The sequence below is a fragment of the Protopterus annectens genome, chromosome 11.part0 (genome assembly GCF_019279795.1).
Source record: "Protopterus annectens isolate FY-2018-M chromosome 11.part0, PAN1.0, whole genome shotgun sequence".
Taxonomy (NCBI): Eukaryota; Metazoa; Chordata; order Ceratodontiformes; family Protopteridae; genus Protopterus; species Protopterus annectens.
The window spans coordinates 610,720,690-610,742,265 of record NC_056745.1 but is presented as its reverse complement, the minus strand read 5'-3'; the positions used below and the strand labels follow the sequence as shown (position 1 = coordinate 610,742,265).

Below are 21,576 nucleotides of genomic sequence, written 5' to 3'. Positions count from 1 at the left end.
GGTTGGTCCTTTAGAGAATATTTTAACCTTTAAGAGTACTTATATTTATTTGGTAACACTGTGGCCACTCCTGAAAGCTTTATGCATTGGTCAAACACTACAATTTGTATTAGTATTAATTTCACTCAGTATAATTAGGTACCCTTGTAAGAGCTTTAGAGTAGCTGTCTTTGGAGTATCTGGTGGCAGTAACTACCATATGATCCAGGCAGAAGGAGGCATAGCTAGTAAATCTGTGCCAGCCTTTCCCAGGTGTGTGTGTGTGTGTGTGTGTGTGTGTGTGTGTGTGTGTGTGTGTGTGTGTGTGTGTGTGTGTGTGTGTGTGTGTGTGTATGTGTGTGTTTGTGTCAGCTACTTGTAACAGGGACACAGAGCAATGGTTTCACAGAGAGGGTGGTGGAGTACTTGGCTTGGTCACTTGGCTGAGGACTCAACTCTACAGCAGTGCCAGTGGGGAGGCTTATTGGTGGACTAGAGAGAGAGAGAACCCAGCCCCCAGAATGTGTGCATTCCCTGTGTGCTCTTAAGGGAAATTGTACTTGATGCAGAGAGCTGCATATGGAAATACTGTTTGTGCCTATCTTTGTTCCAAGTGAATGCCCCTCGCCGGTGTCAGTGGTGAGGATTCAGGCTCCTTGATTACTGGCTCAGAGGAGGGACATTACAGCTTGACTTCCTCTTTTTTTTTGGTGTTTCATATTGACAGGGTGTCCATTCATATTAATCTTTCTTTTATGCCCAAAATGGTGAATGAGTTGTCCCTTAATGAGTGCATTCATTTGCCCACTTTTTCTCTTCTCCACAATCTGCCAGTGAGGAGGTGCTTCACACATTTGATGTACATAGACAACTCAGATTTTATGTAGATAAGACTAAGACTTTTCGTAAATCTGATCAGCTGTTTGTTTCTTTTCATTCTAGGTCCTTTTGAGTGGCTGTGTCCAAGCAAACTCTTTTTTTCTTGGATTTCTAAAGCCATTTTTTTGTTATTCCTTTCATGGTAAGAGTTTTCCTTCTTCTGTGAAGACTCATTCTACTATACCTGTGGCTTCTTCTGGTGCATTTTGCAAGGGTATGGATACTAAGTCTATTCTTGAGCCAGCTACCTGGACTTCTGTGCATACATGTGTCAAGCACTACAAGCTAGATGGAATTTCCAGAGCTAGAGCTGGTTTTGTTAGAGCCATCCTTCATGGGCTCCTAGAGAGCTCTGATGGTCCTTCCTCCTCCCCCTCTCTTCTTCCTGAGCTTTGGAAGTCCCCCTGTTGTAATGAATACTGAAGACATAGTACAGTTGTGTAAAATCTAACCATAATGGTAGGTGTCCTTTCCTTCACTGTTGTAGTATTCACTCCCTCCCTCCTCCTTTTCTCTTTTGGATGTACTGATTACCTCTTTTCTCCTTGGACTGGCTTTCCAACTGGGGCTCTCAGTTCTGAGGAGGGTATATCCGGATGTCACCTTTATGCCCTATGCTATGCGAGAAGCATACGTGTGATGTACAGTGTACCTTAAAGCAACCTAAAGGCTTTGGTATACCAACCAGACATCAGGAGGCCCTTGCCAGGGGATCCCTATTGTAATGAATACTGCAACAATGAAAAGAAGAACATCTGCTGTTATGGTAAGATTTTGCACAACTGTACTTTCCAAAGCCAGGGCATAATCCACATTGCCCCACCCAGTCTGTGACTCTTCTATTGGATGAAGTTTCCTTCTTGTCAATCTAACATAGACTGTTCCAGGGAAGCTGAGGCGTGTCATCTGTAATGGAAACACACCCTTCTGTCCATGTTTTGAAAATTTGGGGAGAACCATAGGATTGGTCATTAAATTTCCATCCCTAGTACCTGAATCATGAAGTATACTGGTCTTTCCCAGTAATTCTATCTCAAGGCCAGGATACTAATGGATGTATATTTCCAACATTTAGTGAAAAAGGAATGGTAAAGCCTTCTGTACTCTGCTCCTTTTTTGTCTTTTCTACCTCTTTTTGTAATGACATCTATCCTCATCCTCCCTTTCATAATGGAAATGCTGTTTTATTTAAGTTACCAGTTTTATTTATTTACTTCAGAAATTGCTAGAATATAGCATAGCCATGAGACAAGTAACTTGTTGTTACTGCCAGTGAGATATGATCTCAGTGTATTTTATGTTTTCTTTGTGCTTCCACAGAACAGGAATAGTGTTCCATCCTCAGGCTAGTATCTGAGCAAGACTTTCAGATTTTTGTTTTAGGTTAATAATATATATTTTTTTCTCTTTATCATTTTTAGATATTTTGCTGACTGATGGATCCGAAGGGACCCTTTACAAGGAAGGGCAGTGTGTTAGAATTGTAGTATGCATAAACAAGGGCTATGAGAGAACAAAGGTTTGTACCTTTTTTCACAATTCCTAATGGAAAGCTTGCAGTTGTTTATGGATTTTCTAAAGACAGATTTGAGTATTCACAGAACAGCTACTTCTCCAACATATAATTAACTCTAATAAAAAAAAAATGTCCTGAATTGATATTTCAGTAAGTTCAATCAAATGTATTTAATCACATACTAGTTTAGCTTGTACATGATGATACTATGGTTGCTGAACATCTTAAGCATCATCCTGTCTGGAGGTATTCTGCCTTTGTAAGCTTAGAAAATCGACATGAACTAAAGATCATTTTTTTTACCTATTTGTTGGTCAGGTAAGCCCACTGGACACAATTGTCCCTTTTTGGGGGCAGCCCAGGAGCACTTATGGTTAAGTAACTTACTCAGAGTCACAGGAAGCAGTTCATTAACAGCTCAGACCTTCAGCTCTCTGCAGCAAGTGTACTGGTAAATATTGCCATCTGTGAGTCTAGTATGCTAACAAAACTGTTCTATGGAGTCTGCATGTCCTCCCCACGGTTGGGTAGCGTTCGAAAGACATGCGTGCATAAATGGGCATGCCTTTGTTGAAGGTTGAACGTCGAGCTGTCACCTCGGCATTTTGTTAAAATCTACTGCCAATCATTAGCGGACCGGAGTTCTGCTGTGGCGACCCCTTACTGGGAAAAGCCGAAAGACAAACAATAACAACACTACTGTAATCTGGCACACACATCCTAGGCAGACTGAATATGCTCAGGACTGAACATTTTCTGACTAAATTTGTTGTTTAGTTTTCAGCATTCCTGGGAAAGTGGGGAGTTAGAAAAACAAATGGCTTAAATACATTCAGGCAATATTTGGCTTCAGAGTATGACATGGCTGCTGTTGGTCTTTTGTTGAATCTAACTCTCCATGACCTCAAGGAGTTTAGCACACTGGACCTCTCTGTCAAGAATTGCTTCTCTAAGTTCTTCCAAGTTCATACTCTTTACTTTGGTAATGCTGTTCATCTACCTTAGCTTCTGCCTCCCTTTTCTTTTTGCCTTTGATCTTTCCCAACATCAGTGTATTCTCCAGTGAATCCTGTCTTCACAATATGTGACCAAAGTAATTGAGTGTTATTTTATATTAGGTCTTCCTATTAGTGATCTGGATTTATTTCTTTAAGTATTTACTGATATGATCTTCTTCCAGTCCATGGAATTCTCAAATGTCTTCAAGATCACAGTTCAAAAGCATTGATTGACCTGTGTACAGCCTTACTTATAGTTCAGCTCTCACAGCCGTATGTTTTTACTACAAGGCTATAACCTTGACTATATGGACCTTTGCTGACAAAATGATGACTTTCTATATTAAAAATCTAGTCTGGATTTGCCATAGCTTTGCCTTCCAAAAATATATATTTTTTTTATTTCATGGCTGCAGTCGCCATTTGCAGTGATCTTAAAATTTGTCACTCCAACAACTTCTTCCCTATCTACTTCCAAAGAACTGATAGTAATAGATCACATTGTTTTCATGTTGATCAACAAGCCAACTATTGCATTTTCTACCTTCACCTTCATCAACAAGGTATTCAACTCTTCCCACTTTCAGTCTTAATACTGATATTTTCTGCATCGCTGAAGTTCTTAATATTTCTCCTAACAGTTTTGATTGCAGCATCTGATTCATCTAACCAAATTAAATAAGTAGAGTTACAAAATATACACTCCTGTAGCTCTCCTTTCCCAGTCTTGAACAAGTCAGTTGCTCCATATTCAGTTCAACTGCCATTTCATGTTCTACAATACCCTGTGTTTGACCCCCCCCCCACCACAACACTGATTTCACAGTACCCTATGTTTGAACTCTAAGATATTCAAATTGTCCTAAGCAAGATTAATTGCCATTTCATAATGAGCTACGGGACACCTTGTATATCCTGTATTGACCATGATGGCTTCCTTAATGCCTTAGCCAAATTTCCATTAATCCCAAAACCTTTATACTGGGTGGACGTCAACTACCTGTCAATATAATAGTTGATCTGTACAACCAATGATTGGTATGCCTAAAGCTTCCTCAACAGTGGTAACTCACTTGTACAAGTAGTTAGCCATTCAATTATAACCCAAATATCCTTAATTTTGTCCTTAAAAATATGGCCCCTTCTTGCTCACCTCCATGTCTGGTACCTTCCTCATTAAATTAGACCATAAATCGATGACCTTTTTCTTTAAAACTAGTGATACTTCCCCTTCAGATACGTTTGTGTTTAGAGACTTCTCAAAAGTAAACATTCAGTTATGACCTTAATAAACTGCACTGTAATTTTCCTTCAACAGACCCCATTGTTAAAACCACTGCCTATGTCCCTGAGTTCTGTCTCTACTTAGCTGTATTAGTAAGGCATTCCCTATTCACTCGGAATATCATGGGAAATTTAAAAAGACATGCCTTTGGTGGAATACTCATATAAATAAACTGTATACTAAGCGAAAAAATAATGCTTATATGAGGCCATTGCTCTCATTAAGAGCAGACTTAAGAAAAGCAGCAGAGAGCATAAGAGAACCATCAGGAGGCTCACACAGAATATGTGCTTAAAATAACCACTCATAAATATCTACAAATCTGTGTCTCACCATGTCAAGAAGTTAAATACTGACAACTATCAGTGTTCAGTTAATACTACCTTCTCTGAACCAAAGGCAATAACTAATATCTAGATGACATATTTAGTACAAATTTAATTTCACCCACAGTTATAACTATTCTACAGTTACATCCACCTCCCCTTCAAAGAAAAAATACTTTGATACAAATCCTCTTAGCTTTATCAAAAGCCAAAGGCACCTCATCCTTGGGCCTTAATAATATACCCCGTTACCCTACTTAACCTGTCTAATCTAAGCCTATCCACTGGTTACATTACTGAAACCTGTTAAATAACCATTGTAAAGTTATTAAACAAAGGTGTCACAACCATGGATCCTAGTAATTATAGACTCATAGTACCTCAGTTATCCAGACAGACTGGCAGCCCTGGTTATATACATGGTATTGTATGGACTTCTCCATGATGGTCTGTGTCTAGCCTTTTGAGCCATGTGAGACTTGACAGACAAGACGTTTTGTCATGATAGATTCATATGCGGCATACCCCCCCCCCCAATGCTGGGATAAACGTCCAGTACATATCAAGTAGAGTAGCACCCTTGTAAACTCAGATAATTGGATGAGCAGCCTCCATTTCTCCCCTGGTCTATTTTGTGTTGTCCTCCTTGAAGCTGGAGAGAATTTTTGAGTATGGTTTCTTGGCTAAGCTTGTAATGGCCTGCAGACTTATTGCCTAGAACTTAACTATGAACCTTTGAAGAAGACATCATCATGAGAGATGCACATGTTATGATTTAAGGGCAAGTTAGTGTTCCAGCACAGTGGCTTTTGAATGCATGCATATGACCACAAGTCTTTATCATTACATTCAGGCCTATAAACTAGACCCTCACTGTCTGCAGAAATGACATTTCTTACCCCTTCTACATTTGCCACAACATCATAAGTGGAGAGTCTAGCTGTAAAGTCAAGTCTGAAAAGATTGATGTCCATGACATTAAGATTTGGGGTACAGCAGACTGTTTTTACTCTGACCCCAATATGTTGATTTTCATTAAACCGTGCCCCTTTCTCGGCATTGCTACAGTAACAGTTGATCAGTATAAATCTATCATTAAGCAATCGTGATTGCTTATAGACATGTTGTAAACTGTCTTTACTATCTAGAAGTATTCTTTTTTGGCTCAAGTAAAAGCTATGCTTCAACTGAATGGAAATTAGGTACTCAGATTTTGGAAAGTAGTTGCAGGATAATTTAGTGATTTCAGAATTCTGTCAGTAAAATGGTGTACAGTACTTGATTAATAAAGTCAGTTTCTAAGTTTTATATTTGAATTTGACATAAAGTAATTAGACAAACTTGCAAACCACCCTGCTTTGTCATGACATTGCCATAATAAGTTTGACAACTTACAAGTCATCTTTAAGAGACTGGTGATCACTTAAAAATGACTTGTAAACTGTCAAATAGTTCTGTTGTCTCTAAAATGGAATGACAGCTGTAAATTGTCAAACTGCTCTGTCTTGAAAGTATAAAGTCTTATATCTCCCTTCTTCAGGAAATCTTCAAACCATCTTGCAACAAACTCTTTCTTTCATATCCATTATTTAATAGCTTACACTGTTTAATTTTTTGAAATGAACTTATCTTTGTGCAGTCTGTAGATTTGTGTCTAAACTGCATTGTCCAGTGCTTCTCTGTTCAAATGGTCTGTCTTCTTCCATCTCTTGGGCCACATCCATTTTGTATTTGTTCGCACAAGAAGACAATTGTCTTGTTGGAGGAGATGCTTTCTATGCAGCCACATTACACACACCCCTCTCATGATGTCTGCCTAGCATTCCAGTGGAAATAGGGCTTAAGGAGAAATCCCACTATGAGTTGCATTAGGACAGCACCTCACCTGGCCCCATCCCACTCTGGTGTGGTGGGACGATAGATACCCAAGTAACCTGCACATGGCATATGGGACATCCAGCCTCAACTGTTGCAAGGAGTCAATTTTGGTCAGTATGTTGAATAGTAACAGCCAGAGAGTCAACAAGGAAACTCCAGCATTACACTGCAGACACACAGTATTTTATTTTTGCACACAGAAATAAAACAGACACTGTTGATGCTAAAAGCCTTCATCAACTAATAATACTCTCACCAACTTTGTGATTTTTGAAACTACCAATAAAGAAGTATCTTACCAAAATATGTAATGGTCTCCTAGGTTGGTGCTGTAATTCACCACATTTAGCTTAAAAATTAAGCATTTATTTAAGGTGGAACAAAACAATATAAAATCAGACCTCTGTGTTGTCTGCTTGGGAGTAAAATTTCTATTTTTCAGGCCTGATTTGCACCTGCACATGATGGAAGTATGTCTATATTTTCAGGCTTGATTTACAACTTCACACAATTTTCCAAATCCCCCTCATCATATGTGATTTTTGAACCTGTCTAGTACACAGAATCCCACACTATTATCAACATACAAGTGGTGCCAACAATTTTCAGAAGCAACAATAAATGACCTTCTGTGGTAGACTTTTGCAATACGGTTAGTCTACAGATGTTACACTGTCCCTGATAACGTGCTTATATTTTTTCCATCATTTTTGTCACTCTCTTTTTTAAACACGAATATGTGAGCAGTATCAGATACTAAAAAACCATATGCCAAGACCCTGGAAGAAAACACAATGAAGCTTACGGACAGGGCGACTTAGTCAAGCCTTGTAGTTGTTGATTTAACAGTGTAGTCCACAGAAATCCACAGGATAAAAACGCCAAGGAACAAAGCTGTTAAAATAGTTTTATCCAAGCATTCGCTTCACAAGAAAAAACACTAAAATCACACTAACGCTCCAAATGCAAGTACGTTTTCGTTTCAAAAACTTCCTCAGATGTGGGCTGGTGACTGCATCAGTGCATATATATATATATATATATATATATATATATATATATATATATATATATATATATATATATATATATATATATATATATATATATATATATATATATATATATATATATATATACACACATCAATTAACATTTAAAACCACCAATCTCATGCTGCATAGTAAATGAGGCATAATTGAAAAGTATGCCATGAAAACTTTTAAAGGCACATTCGAAATGCCTTATTTCTTGCATAAAAAGTACTATTGACCTAATTGTACTAATGATAATAATCAAATATCATACAAGTTGTCTAAAAGTTTGCAAACTCTTTGATACAATCATTTTTATTACTTTAATTTAAACTTTAAAATCTCTAAAACCTTTTAAAACCTTTTCTAAAACAACTTTTAATACAATGCCATCTTGTGGAACAAAGTTGAACTACAATTTTCTATTATAAATGTATGTTTCCTAGGAATTTCTCTGAACCCAGAACTTATATGGAGTAACTGTTGTAATCATGCTTACAAAATTCAGAGAAATACAGTAACAAGCAGCTATCCATATTAATACAAATATGTTTAAAATCTTCATGTTAAATAAATAAATGAATAATGTGCAAAATAGCAAAATGCAAAATACAAATACTTTAAAAACATTCTAAAAACACTTTAAAAATTATTTCAGTTTCTTGACGTCAGTGTAGTTCATCATCTTATGTTGAAAAATATATTGTTGAAATACAACTGAGATAACAGTCCTGACATGGAAATTAGTTAATAACTTAATAATTAAGTAAAGGAAGAACATTAGATTCCTGCTTGGGATCTATAATTTCGCAGCTCTTAATTTGAGGAGGGGGGCAATGGAAATACTTTCATTGAGTCCCAGGTGCTTGTTGGCTTGCAACGTAACTTGCCACCAAAGCTCACAGTACACAATTCTTTCCTCCCATAAACCAGCCCTGACATCATATTTCACTTTTTCCAGTACAAAAAATTCATAATATGCCTGTTCACATTGCAACTTATGTTTATAGACCGCATTAGTTTCTTTTTTGTTTTGTATCTCGTACATGTGCTTGTAAATTCATTTCAACTTTCGTTCTGTCTTCCCAACATAGAAGGCTTGACAGATTCCACAGTTTGCCAAATATACTATTCCTTTGTCCTCACAGTTACTGTATTCTTTCTGCTGGAGAACCAATTGTCTACTTTCAAGGAACACTGTTTCCTTGTTTATAATATATGGACACTGAGCACAGTGTCCACATTTAAAAGTTCCTTTTCTTCTTTGGTTCATGTTTCTACGGCTCCCTGCTTCATTTCTTTCTAACAAATTCTTAAGGTTGCACCCATTTTTGTAAACTATTTTAACATTTTTATTTTTTATATGCTCTATATCTGTAATAGTGGAAAATCTTTTCCATTCCTTAACCATTGTGTTTCTTATAAGGTTGGAGCTTCCATTAAATTCAATTACTAAAGCACTACTGAAATTGTCCTCTAACTTTTTTGTCTGTTCATTAACCACTTGACTTTTTGCTAAAATTGGTTGAAATCTATCAGCTCTACCCTCTAAAACTTCCTTTTCTATGTCTTCCATCACGGAATGTGGGTAGCACCTTTGCTTAAACATATGGTTTAAAGTATTCATTTCCACCACAAAGTCTTCCATTTTTTATGTCATTCTCGATGACCTAATATATTGCCCCCATTTTTTATGTCATTCTCGATGACCTAATATATTGCCCTCTCACAAGACTTCTTTTCTGATGAATGGGATGAGTACTGTCATAGTGCAAATAGGAATTTGAATACGTATTTTTCCTATAAACTTTTGAATGAAACTTCTTGTTTTCTTTATAAATCTCGATGTCCAAGTATCTTAACTTGGCATCATCTACATTGTGGGTGAACCTAAGGAAATCTATACTATTGTAGTTTATAAATTCTTGAATTTCCTCATTTGATGTGTTCCAAAAAATACAAATATCATCCAAGAACCTTTTATACAACAACCATTTTTGGTTGTATCCTGAGTTTAGTACCCATTTTTCCTCACATTTTGCTAAAATTAAATTGGAATACGTAGGTGCACATGCTGCGCCCATGGCTACACCTTTAATTTGGTGAAAAAAATCACCTTTAAAGTATAAGAAGTTGTACTTTAAAACCAGGTCCATTAGTTGTACAATGATCATACATTCGTCTCGGCTTAAACTACCGTCTTCAAAAATTATTTCTTCCAACATTATTTTACCTTCTTCGTGAGGGATACAGGAAGATAAATCAATAATGTCAATAGTAAGGAATGAAATATTATCTGCGTGCATATCTTGTCTCACACTTCTCAAGAAGTCCCATGAGTCCCTCAGAATATTGTCACGTTTCAACCAAATATTCTTTAGCTTTAAATCTACATATTTGGCCAGTGGTAGGGTTTTTGAGCCTTCAGCAGATACTATAGGTCTTAGGGGTGGATCCCTTCCATCTTTGTGTGTTTTTGGAATCCCAAAGATCATTGGAATTTTTGTTTTTTCTACTTGTAAGTACCTCAGTGTTTTGTTGTCTAAAAGTCCCTCAGAAAAAAGGTCTTCTAAGACTATGTCAATCCTTCTGTAAGCTATATTTATTTCATTCCTAGAACAACCAGTGTATCTAGTGGGGTTCCTTAATATTTCATTCATCTTCCCTTCATAGAGAAGTGTCCATCAAGACCATTCCACCCCCTTTATCTGGTTTCATGATTCTGAGGTTGACATCCTTTCTTAACTCTGTTAAAGTATTATTTTCCTCCATATTCAAGTTACTGGTGTATCTAACCTTGTCAAAATTAGATCTAATCTCATTTTCTATCATGTTTTCAAAGTTCTTAATTTGGGGGTGTAATGGAGGGTTGAAAGTACTCCTCTTTGTTAGATTATTAGATTTTGATTGTGTTTCCATTTCCTGGTTTAAAAGAACTTGCAAGTTAACCTTTCTAAGAAATGCTTTTATGTCTAATAAGGTCTTAGTAAGATCACCTCTTCTCATGGGTATAAATTTAATACCCTTGGATAACAGGCTAAAGTGTTCATCCTTTAGTTTGATTTTACTGAAATTGTAGATACTAAAGTCACCCTTGGTAAATCTATAAGGGTTACTAACATCCTGAATAATATTTTCTTTTTCCAATGTGGGGCTGGTGGTACTAGCAACATTTAGTACCTCCCCCTCCCCTTTCTTGCTCCATCCCGAAAATTTGTGTAATACCCATTTTGTTGGTAGTCATTCCTGTTCCTCAGTCTCTCTGATCTCCTCAGCGGGGGGGGATCGTCATTAAATTCATCCAGGTCATCTAATTTTTCATCATTTTTTAGATGTTGTTTATGTGTTTCTTCTTCACTAAGACTGGGTTCTTCATTTATCCAAGACCTAGGTCTATACTTTGGTATAGGATAACTGGTGTTATTTTTGTATTCTGTCAAGTCCCTTTCCAATTTCTTTATTTTTCTCTGAATCAAATCACTACACTGACCATCAATACCACTTTTAATCTTAAAATATTTCTCTCTCTCTTCCTCAATTCCGAACATAAGGTCCGTTTTAATGTTGTCGTTTAAAATATCAATTTCTTTCATTAGGTCACTTTTTACTCGGTTATTTCATCAATCATAGCTTTTAAAACATCCAGCCCACATCTATTAAAAATAGCAATAAGTTCTTTATGAAATGTATTGCCAGGTACAACATTGTTCGGGTATTTACATAACCTCAAACCCTTCGGCACAATATTCTCTGAAATACATTCTTTTAAATAGCTATTTTCAACATCAAGTGATTTGTATTTGTACAAATGTTTCTCAAATCTGTCCATCTGATTTTTAAAAGAGTCATTAATTGGCTTAGGTTTGCTTTTTTTGTCCTTAAAATTAGAGGAAAAACTAACCTGTAGCCATTCTTTGAGATTGAAGTTATTGTGACCAGTATGTCTTGTGGTTGGGCATGTCTCCCGTTCACCTCGCACAGATACTTCCGAACTGGAGTTGGAGTGCCCCACAGTAACAGCTGGCCTCAAAACTAATGGTGTCCATTGGAAGTCCCTTTCACCGTGTGTACTAGAGGAACCAACATTAGGTTCCAGTAAGGTACCATTGTCACGGCGCCTTAGCCTTCTACCATTTTCCTCATCCGGTTTGTTTCTACCTTGTCCTTTGCTCACCGTTTCCACCAAGGATTGGCTCAAGGGTGTGAGCAAATCGATCAGCTGGGACAATTGGCCTATCAACTTCCTTGTTTGGCCAATAGTATTGCGCTGGTCAGTTTCATCCCATCCATGCTCGTGTTGCATTCCATGGCAAAAGAAAACTAGCAAATTACCAAAAACTGCCAACAGGTCAAAAAGTAACTAAAAAACCATATGCCAAGACCCTGGAAGAAAACACAATGAAGCTTACGGACAGGGCAACTTAGTCAAGCCTTGTAGTTGTTGATTTAACAGTGTAGTCCACAGAAATCCACAGGATAAAAACACCAAGGAACAAAGCTTTTCAGCTGTTAATATAGTTTAATCCAAGCATTCGCTTCACAGGAAAAAACACTGAAATCACACTAACGCTCCAAATGCAAGTACGTTTTCGTTTCAAAAACTTCCTCAGATGTGGGCTGGTGACTGCATCAGTGCATATATATATATATATATATATATATATATATATATATACATCAATTAACATTTAAAACCACCAATCTCATGCTGCATAGTAAATGAGGCATAATTGAAAAGTATGCCATGAAAACTTTTAAAGGCACATTCTAAATGCCTTATTTCTTGCATAAAAAGTACTATTGACCTAATTGTACTAATGATATTAATCAAATATCATACCAGTTGTCTAAAAGTTTGCAAACTCTTTGATACAGTCATTTTATTACTTTAAAATCTCTAAAACCTTTTAAAACCTTTTCTAAAACAACAGTATCAGATACTCCTACTTGAAGTAGGATGAGTTATGTGCTAATTGTCATTCAAATGTTATGTTAATTAGATGTCCAGATGTTTTGGTGGCTGTACCTAATTTTCAGGGGCCTTTGTTCCTATTTTTAATGTTTACAGGTTGGGAGCTATGAAAGTACTTGATTAGTGACATATACTGGTGAAGTATAAATGACACTACCAAGACAATAATACACCACACAACACCAAAACTGTTAAAGTGGCAAACAATATTAATGAAATACAAGTCCATAAACATGCAGTTATTTGTTATGCATAAATACTCTAAAAAATGCAAGAATCAAATAAATACTCAGTGATAGAATGGCAATGAATAATGTACTATGGGCTGTAATCACCCAAACCAGTGTATGACCTTGTTCCACCAACTCATTCACATTAAATAATGATCCCGGTTTTATTTAAAAGAAGTTTGTTAGAAGCAGATTTGAGTAACACTTGAGACAAATATAACTGGGCAGATATTTTATGAGTACAAGAAGCTGTATGTAGAAGTTAGAAGTAAACTGAATATCAGTATATTAATCATACAGGACCATATGACCTGGGCAGAACATCCCTCCACCAACTAAGTCTATGAGGCCCTTGACGTTAATAAACATAAAAGTGAAAAGCTGCAGTAAAGTGATCTTGTATAAGACAGATTCTGTATGGTTTTCTTCACTCAGAAGCTTCTTGAAATACTCCTTCTGTCTGCCTTGAAGTTCTGTAGGTTGTGAACAGCTTGTTACTGGCATCTTTTTTGAACAGTGCCAGCTATCTTCTTTTTCTGTTATTATCTTGCAGCCATCTGCTGAGTCACTTTCCAGAAGCTGATAGTTTCTCTTTTTCTTTGCCATTGTGACTGCTCTCAGCTTTTTTGTTATATAACCAGTATTTCTTCTTAGCCTGGTCCATCTTTTCTATCTCACAAGTTATTCAGCACTCCTATTTTTCTGTTGATAACTTCTTGGATTTCTGATTTCTATGTTCTTCCACCAGCTTTCCTCATGTACCTTATTTCCATACCTGGCTAAGCTGCATGTCTGATCTTTACTCTTCACACATGACATTTTACTTGGTTCTACATATTTCCTCTTCTTTCCTGAGGTGCTAAAGCCCTGAGTATTTCCTTGACCTGCCATGCTTTTACTCCAGCCCACATCTAGATCATCAGCCTAGTCTCTAATGACTATAGAGGCTTCTCTAACTACTATAACTATTACTTGTAGCTAATTGTGCCATCAGTGGTTTATGCCAGGAACTGACCTTTTCGATTGAGATGACATTGCAATGTCTGATCTGTTACCATGGTTTCTTCCTTACTAAGAGAAAGCCCATCTGAGCTGCATGCTTACCACTCTTGTATGTGATCTTACAATTATCTCTCTCTTGGTTGAACCATGTGTTGACCACCATTAAATCATTTGCCATACAGAAGTCTAGAATGGGCTGTCCTTCATTATTCCTATTACCTCACCCATGTGGACTTAGGCAGCCCTCACATCCTGTTCTGTCTTTCCTTATATGAGCATTCAGGACCCCATTATTGACACCAACTAATTTTGTTTTCTTTATCTAGGAGATTCTGTAACTGCTGCCTGAATACCCTCATTTTCTCACCATCACAGCCCTGTTGTGGAACACAGACTGAGGCCATGAAGACTGACCTATCTTCACCCTAGAGTCTGACTGGCATGAATCTGCCATGGAATCTGATGACATACCTCACTGTCTTCAGAAGACTCTGTCTCTCTGTCTCTCACCATGATTTCCCGCACTATTTTGTTATGTCTTCCCCTTGAGTAGCAGACTTTGGATCCCAGGTCTACAAATTTTGTTGAACTGCCTTTCTGTCCTGTGTAATAGATGCACAAGATATTTCATTTCCTTGTTGCCATCATGTCTTCCACTTCCTTGCTGCATCCTGTCATTGAGCCTGTATTCAGTGCAGTAATCCTAAGTTAATGTTTGTCAGACCGATTGCTTTTACAGCCAGCTTTTACACAACTGAAGTATCCCAGGTAACCCAATCTGGGCAACTGGACATTAGTCAGCCAATAGCTTACTGATGCAAGGCTGCTGGGCACGCACTACCAAGAGAGGTACACAGACTCCTGTCACCATTAGCATGGGTCCCTAGTATAGCTCTGAGTAGGCAGGGTTCTCAAGCCACTTAACAATGATAAATACCCATGCACCCTGCTGCCAGGATTAGTCAACATGACCAAATCACCTACAGCAAAGTTTACACTGCTGAGTGGCTAATCCTGATGTGGTATGGAGCCTGTGGTCTATGGAACACAAACATGCATCTAACGTTTTTTATATTTTAACATAGACAGTACTGTTTTATAAACTTTATGATGAGTATTTCAGGAAACTACAGAAATAATGCATTATAGGTAATAAAATATAGAGCAATCCAATTAAAGAGCACTTTGTGCAGACTTGGGGATTTTCAGTGAAGCTTTTGGCACAGTGCTAAGAATGCTTTACTTGTTAGTTCTAGAAGAGTTATAGCACTAGCAAGCACTTTAGAGACAAAAGTTATACTGAGTAAAATTTTGTTAACAAGTTATTTGCATGTCTCAGAATAGGTTCATAGGAGAATATTAGGCTAACTGCCCTAAGAGCCATTTTAAGCCTAGCCAATAACCTAAGGTCAGACTCAAACCCTGTACTTTACATTTATGAGGTGAGGACCTTGACCAATATGCCAAACACAACGCAATTGGAACAATTACATTTCAACTTCCCCTTACCAAATCATGCAATGCGCGCACACACACAAACACACACACACACATACACACACACACACACACACACACACACACACACACACACACACACACACACACACACACACACACACACACACACACACACACACACACACACAAATAACCCACTACAGTTGCAATCATGCCCTTCCCCACATGCATGCATACAGAGGTTCACAGTACTTAGCAGTAACATATCCACTTTGGTGTTCACCAACAAATTGCCAAGTTCACTTCTTAGTGCTGTGATCCTCTGATGTGAAACAGCATGGTAGAACTTGCCTTTGAATTGCTGTACCATGCTGTTTTGATCCTGGTGTACAGCTGTGAGACATAGCACATGGCAAATTTAAATTAGCTATGTCCCTGACTGCCACATTTGCATGCCACATTATCCACTAAGACTGCTCTCCCACTGTTTGCCAGAGCCTTCATACTGTTGTAGCACTGCAAGAGTCTTTGACCCCCCCCCCATAATGCACTGTGCAGTCCTGTTCGAAAAAGGGTTATACAGTGTGTTAAGTGTTTCAGAATACCCCATTAGATCCACAAATCCAGTCAAAGAATTGCTGAGAGAATTATTAAGGTGATTAGGGTTTTACATACAGTTCAGAATTATGTATACTTCTTCAAGTTTTGCTATTATGTTTACCAATTTATTATTTATGCATTCAAAGACAATACCTATCTTCAAAAACAAACTTATTTCTCTGGAGCTTTCTTTAGTCTAATATAACTTAATTTAGGCATTATAAATCCCATAAGACTAGATCCAGACAGCAGCAGCAGATAAAACTTCAGGAGTAATAGATCACTGAGCAGTGCTGCTAGGCACTCGATGTATAGGAGAGATGAACTGTTCCAGAAAACTGCTGTTTCTCACTTCCTTTGCTCTTCTTATAGATGGAAGATGCTATATTGTTTTCTCTTTTATGTTGGTAGTTTCATTTAGACTGCTTGAAGAATTTTCCATTGTACCACTGGAAGTTATTAGGGAAAGAGTAAATAGTGATCAGTGAAATCATATTTTTTAATCAAACTATTTAGCCACTTTTTTTTTTTTTTTTGCATAGGACTAAATATATACTTGTCCTAATTCCTGGCACCTAGTTTATATTTTATATACTGCACCTACCTGGCATTATAAAAACTCAATGCCAGTAGTCTGACCGCTTTAGCTATATATATATATATATATATATATATATATATATATATATATATATATATATATATATATGTATATATATATATATATATATATATATATATAAAATTGTAGATCCACTTTTTCACATTTATAAAAATATTATTTAAGGTTCTGACAGTGTTAAAATGTAATAATAAATACTACTTGAGCTGTAATACTTGTTTTACTTTAAAAACAGACATTTGTTAAAGACTGATACACATGGAAAGAGTTTTTCATTCTACATACAAGATAATGTATACTGTGCCATAAATTGCAATATAGTTTAGATCATATATAAATAGAATTACTAACCCTTTTGAACTATATATTTGTAGGAGGATGCAGTACAGGAATATCTAATAGGATCCATTGGAATTAGTGGAAAGACAAAGTGGGATGTCCTTGATGGAGTTGTTCGGCGCTTATTTAAGGTATGGTGATGTTAAAAGATTTACTTTTTGCTATATAAACTGTAACTAATCACTTTGTTTACCACAAGGATTACAAGGATGAGTAAAACTTGACTATGCCTTTCGTTCCAACTTAATAGCCTTAACAATTTTGTTAATTCCATAGTTGGTGCCCAAATAAACTTCAACATGCATTCTAAGCCATTTTAATTCTCCTAGTTTTCAACATCCCCCCAAAAAAAGTTCCCAGTCCTCCCTCACACCCAGATCATATTTCCAACAGTTATTGCTAAGGTGAGGGAACTGTGCAATTTGTTAGGCGTATACAAGCATGTGTGTGTGGACATTTCCATGCAAAATTCCTAAATTTTTGAGATTTAGATGCTTATTGTGGAGTCATACAAACATCATTCCACCTTTAGAGTGGCAGCTGTTTTTCAATTCCTTTTCCCAAATGTAGCCTCAAAACATCTGCTCATCCCTTAAAATGATTTATTAGACTTTTATTTGCCCGACTTGTCAGTGTCATGATTCAGGCCTTTTCTGTCAAGTCTCAGTAAAATACTCCATAATCTTGGGTCTTTCCCTACGTAGCAACTTACTGTGTTGTCTTGTATTCATGTACTAATCACATATATCATAGCCTATCCCTGTCCTCTAGTTCTTACTCTTCTTTCATTGTTTCCCACATTTATGGCATGCCATTACCTATTTGCTCCCAGTACCTTCCTTCTGTTCCCCATGACCACTACTCTCTTGCTGCCATTATTTGAGCTCTGCCACCCCCGTCTGTTTTGCCTTGCTTATCAGAGCTAACCCTTTTATCCATTCATGCATGTTCTGTTTTTTCAACAAACTAACCGCTACATTATAGATATAGTTCACCTCCTTACTCATATCAGCAGGAATCTTGTCACTGGTAAGTCATAGTTAATCCATAATTTGTCACAACTAGTGTGACCCTCCATATGTATTGCCTTGATGTCAAAGTCCCAAAACCATTGCCAAAGCAGAACATTGCCTGATTGTGACCCCACATGACCATCCATTGAGACAATGCAAGCAGCAGTGTGGGTCTTCCTTTAGATAAGCTTCTAGCATTGCTCTTAGTATCTTTAAATTCTGAGGTCAATGTTTGCAGTGCGGAACTATATTACATTGGTCATGCCTTGGTAAGTGCTTGTAACCTTATGGTACTATTTGGTTGTTGTTTGTTTCTGACAATTTTTTTTATGTGGGAACATCAGAAAAATATCTTTTATTACAAATTCTTCACTTTGGCCATCCTATATGCATGGAGGGTATGAGTAGTGCAGGAGTTCATTGACACATTTTTAAGTTACCAATTTTATGTCCCATAAATAACTGTGGTACATTGACTGCTGACTGAAATATGGACCAAGGGTTTTACAGTCTAGTTTGCTTTATGTCATTCAAATATGATTTGTTTTACATTCATAAAAGTCTAGTTCTATAGAAATATATTTCATTAAATATATGTTTGCTTTTTGCTAAGAAAGTGCTTACATACAATTTTGGAAGGAAAGCAAAGCCTTAAATATAAAAAATTTTTTAAAGTACACATCGAAACACTTTGAATTCAAAACATTCATTCATGCATTTATTATTACCAGATTTAACTGTTCTATCTAAATTGCTTGAATGTATGCCATAACATCTTTTTTTTTCTAATGTAGGAGTATATTTTTCGAGTGGATCCTGTTACCAGCCTTGGTTTGACCTCTGACTGTATTATGAGTTACAGTATTGGAGACATAGTCAGAGCTCACAATACGCAAGTGCCTGAACTGTTGCCTTGTGGATATCTGGTTGGAGATAATAATGTCATTCGTGTAAATATTAAAGGTAAAGAATAACCTTCTTATAAATGAGGTTTTAATACCAGTCTGAATGTAACTGAAGGATCACATGCAGTGTGATTGGTGGTTTGCATACAGGAAATACATTAAAACAATTATATTACAAAATAAAAACTGCAACACAAGGAACCATAAAATATTAAGGCTGGAATTGAAGTTCGGGTGAGTACTTCAGGAAACTTGTAGCATTTTGATTTAATAGTATGTGATGTTAATTGTGAAGCTTCCCTAAGTATGTTAGCATGATTCCTATATTGTAGAAAGCTACTTTGTGGAACAAATCCACTCTGAATCTAGCATAACTATATGACCATATAATTTACAGTCATTCATACTAAACAGAGACAAATGAGCAAACTAAGGCTGTTTTTTTTTTTTTTTGGCTCCCCACAACTGACCATGAACTCTCTCTCCCCCAGGACATTCCACACTCACCTTAGCTTCCCTGAACTGCTGCTGACCCCTGTTTGGGGTATGTGAGTAGATTGTGGCTCAGTGGGCAGGTCTCATTCTGCTGCCTCTATGCACTTTTCAGTATGCTATACCTTTTCCCCACTCCTTGCTTGTACCCATTTCCCATAAAAGAGTTACTGTGGGGTGCAGCCCAGTGCTGCATATTCACCACCCCATCATACCTCTCAACTGTCAAGATTTTTGCAGAATGTCTGGATTTTTGCATCATATTTTTGGTCTGTTTTTTTTATAAAATTTGTGTTTTTCTGGCAAATCACTGAGAATTGAAGTCACTAAATAATAACACACATTTGAGTTTCACACTTGTTTCACACTTTATATCCTTCAGAAAATGCATCATAATACAAATTCAAGTAGTCTAGCAACTTTCCAAGTTTGTAAACACAAAAAAACAAAGGAGCTCTAATCGTCTCAAGACTTTAATGTTAGCACTTTCATCTAAAATAATGCTTAGACTTCTTCAGACATCCCTTTCCCAGAATGCTATAATTTTTATACATTCATTAATTAGTTAATCACTGATTTAATTAAACAATCAAGTATGTAAATGTTTTAAACTAGATAAGTCCAACCAAGAAGGGGCTCTGAGAACAAACACTGAAGTTATCATACACATAAAACCTTGCTTAAAAGTCTTTTCCTTTTAAAACTGGAACACATTTTACCTAGATTTCATGAACATTAAAATGTTAAGACATTAAAAGACTATATGTATTTGAAATAATCTAAAGCTTATAAAAATACAAATCAATATTCAATAAACATATAACGTCCACCTCTCTAATGCTTTCAGCTTCAAAATACATTTAATTGAGGCATATTCATTAAGGCCTGGGGAAATATGAGCATATGTACTTCATTTTTTTGTGTTTACAACTTTCTAAGTTTATAGGTTCATAGGTAGGTACTAGGCTATCAGCCCAAGGACCTACGTGAGCATAGCCAACAAGGTTCCCTAGCTTACGCTACCCAAGAAAGTTATTTTCCTGTGCCACTGTCGAGCAGAGACACAGAAGTGATCCCTGGGGTGTATTTCCTATTTCCCATCCACTCATCAAGATTTTTCTTGAAGAGTGCTAATGAAGAACTTTGCTTGACATAGATGGGTAGCCTGTTCCAGAGTATGGGAAGTCTCTGGGACAGGAATCTATCCCTCCAGCATGTCCTGTTTATTGTGGTGACAAGGTTTAGGTCCCTAGAGCATGTAGCTCAGAGGGATTAGGATTTCTTTAGGTGTAGCATGTCCAATAGCTCTGGGTTTGACATAGCTTCATATGTTAGGCAGAGATCACCTCGGAGTAGGCAATATGCTACGGAGTAAAGCTGGAGTTTTTTGAGGTGGTCAGTGTTGGGCATTTGTTTGAGGCCAGTAATCCTCTTTGTGAGGTACTTCTGTGGCCTTTCCAGCTGCTGCAGATGTCTTGTGAGGTACATTCCGAAAGGGGCGTTGTACTCTATAATGGGTCTAATGAGTGTCAAGTAGAGGGGAACAATGACTTCTTTTTTTCCTGGATGAGAACCCTTTTATGATGAGGTGTGCCACGTAGAAGGACTTCCTGACTACTGTGGCGATGTGACTATCAAAGGAGAGACTACTGTCCACCTGGGTCCCAAGGTCTCTTATCACACATTCAGTGTTAAGTAGATTGCTGCCTATGTGGTAGTTCATGGGTACAGAGTTTTTACCAAAGGGGATGGCACTGCACTTTTTGGCATTGAGCTTGAGGCCATGGCTCTGACACCAGGCATCTGTCTCAGTGAGGCCCTTCTGTAGGATGTCCACATCATTTAGGGACTTGACTGTGGCTCCTAGTTTACAGTCATCTGTGAACTTCGTTAGCCAGAGGCCTTCTGTGTTAGCCTGTATTTCGGAGAAGTAGATACCAAACAGGAGAGGTCCCAGGATGGAACCCTGTGGTACTCCACCTGTCACTGCTTTGAGGTCAGATTTGGAGTCTGCAACTTTTACAGTGTGGGTTCTGTCAGTGAGC

At 37.2% G+C, this 21,576-nt stretch overlaps 1 protein-coding gene across 5 annotated transcripts in view; it reads left to right on the top strand.

Annotated features, from left to right (window-relative positions):
- NAV3 (neuron navigator 3) overlaps window positions 1–21,576 on the top strand; it is a 1,719,037-nt gene that overhangs the window by 1,644,321 nt on the left and 53,140 nt on the right. For all 5 annotated transcript variants that reach the window (XM_044088077.1, XM_044088075.1, XM_044088074.1 and 2 more), the window contains 3 exons: window positions 2,280–2,377; window positions 17,157–17,252; window positions 18,929–19,097. In XM_044088077.1, coding sequence (XP_043944012.1) covers window positions 2,280–2,377; window positions 17,157–17,252; window positions 18,929–19,097 — 363 coding nt within the window. The remainder of the gene's footprint in view (window positions 1–2,279; window positions 2,378–17,156; window positions 17,253–18,928; window positions 19,098–21,576) is intronic.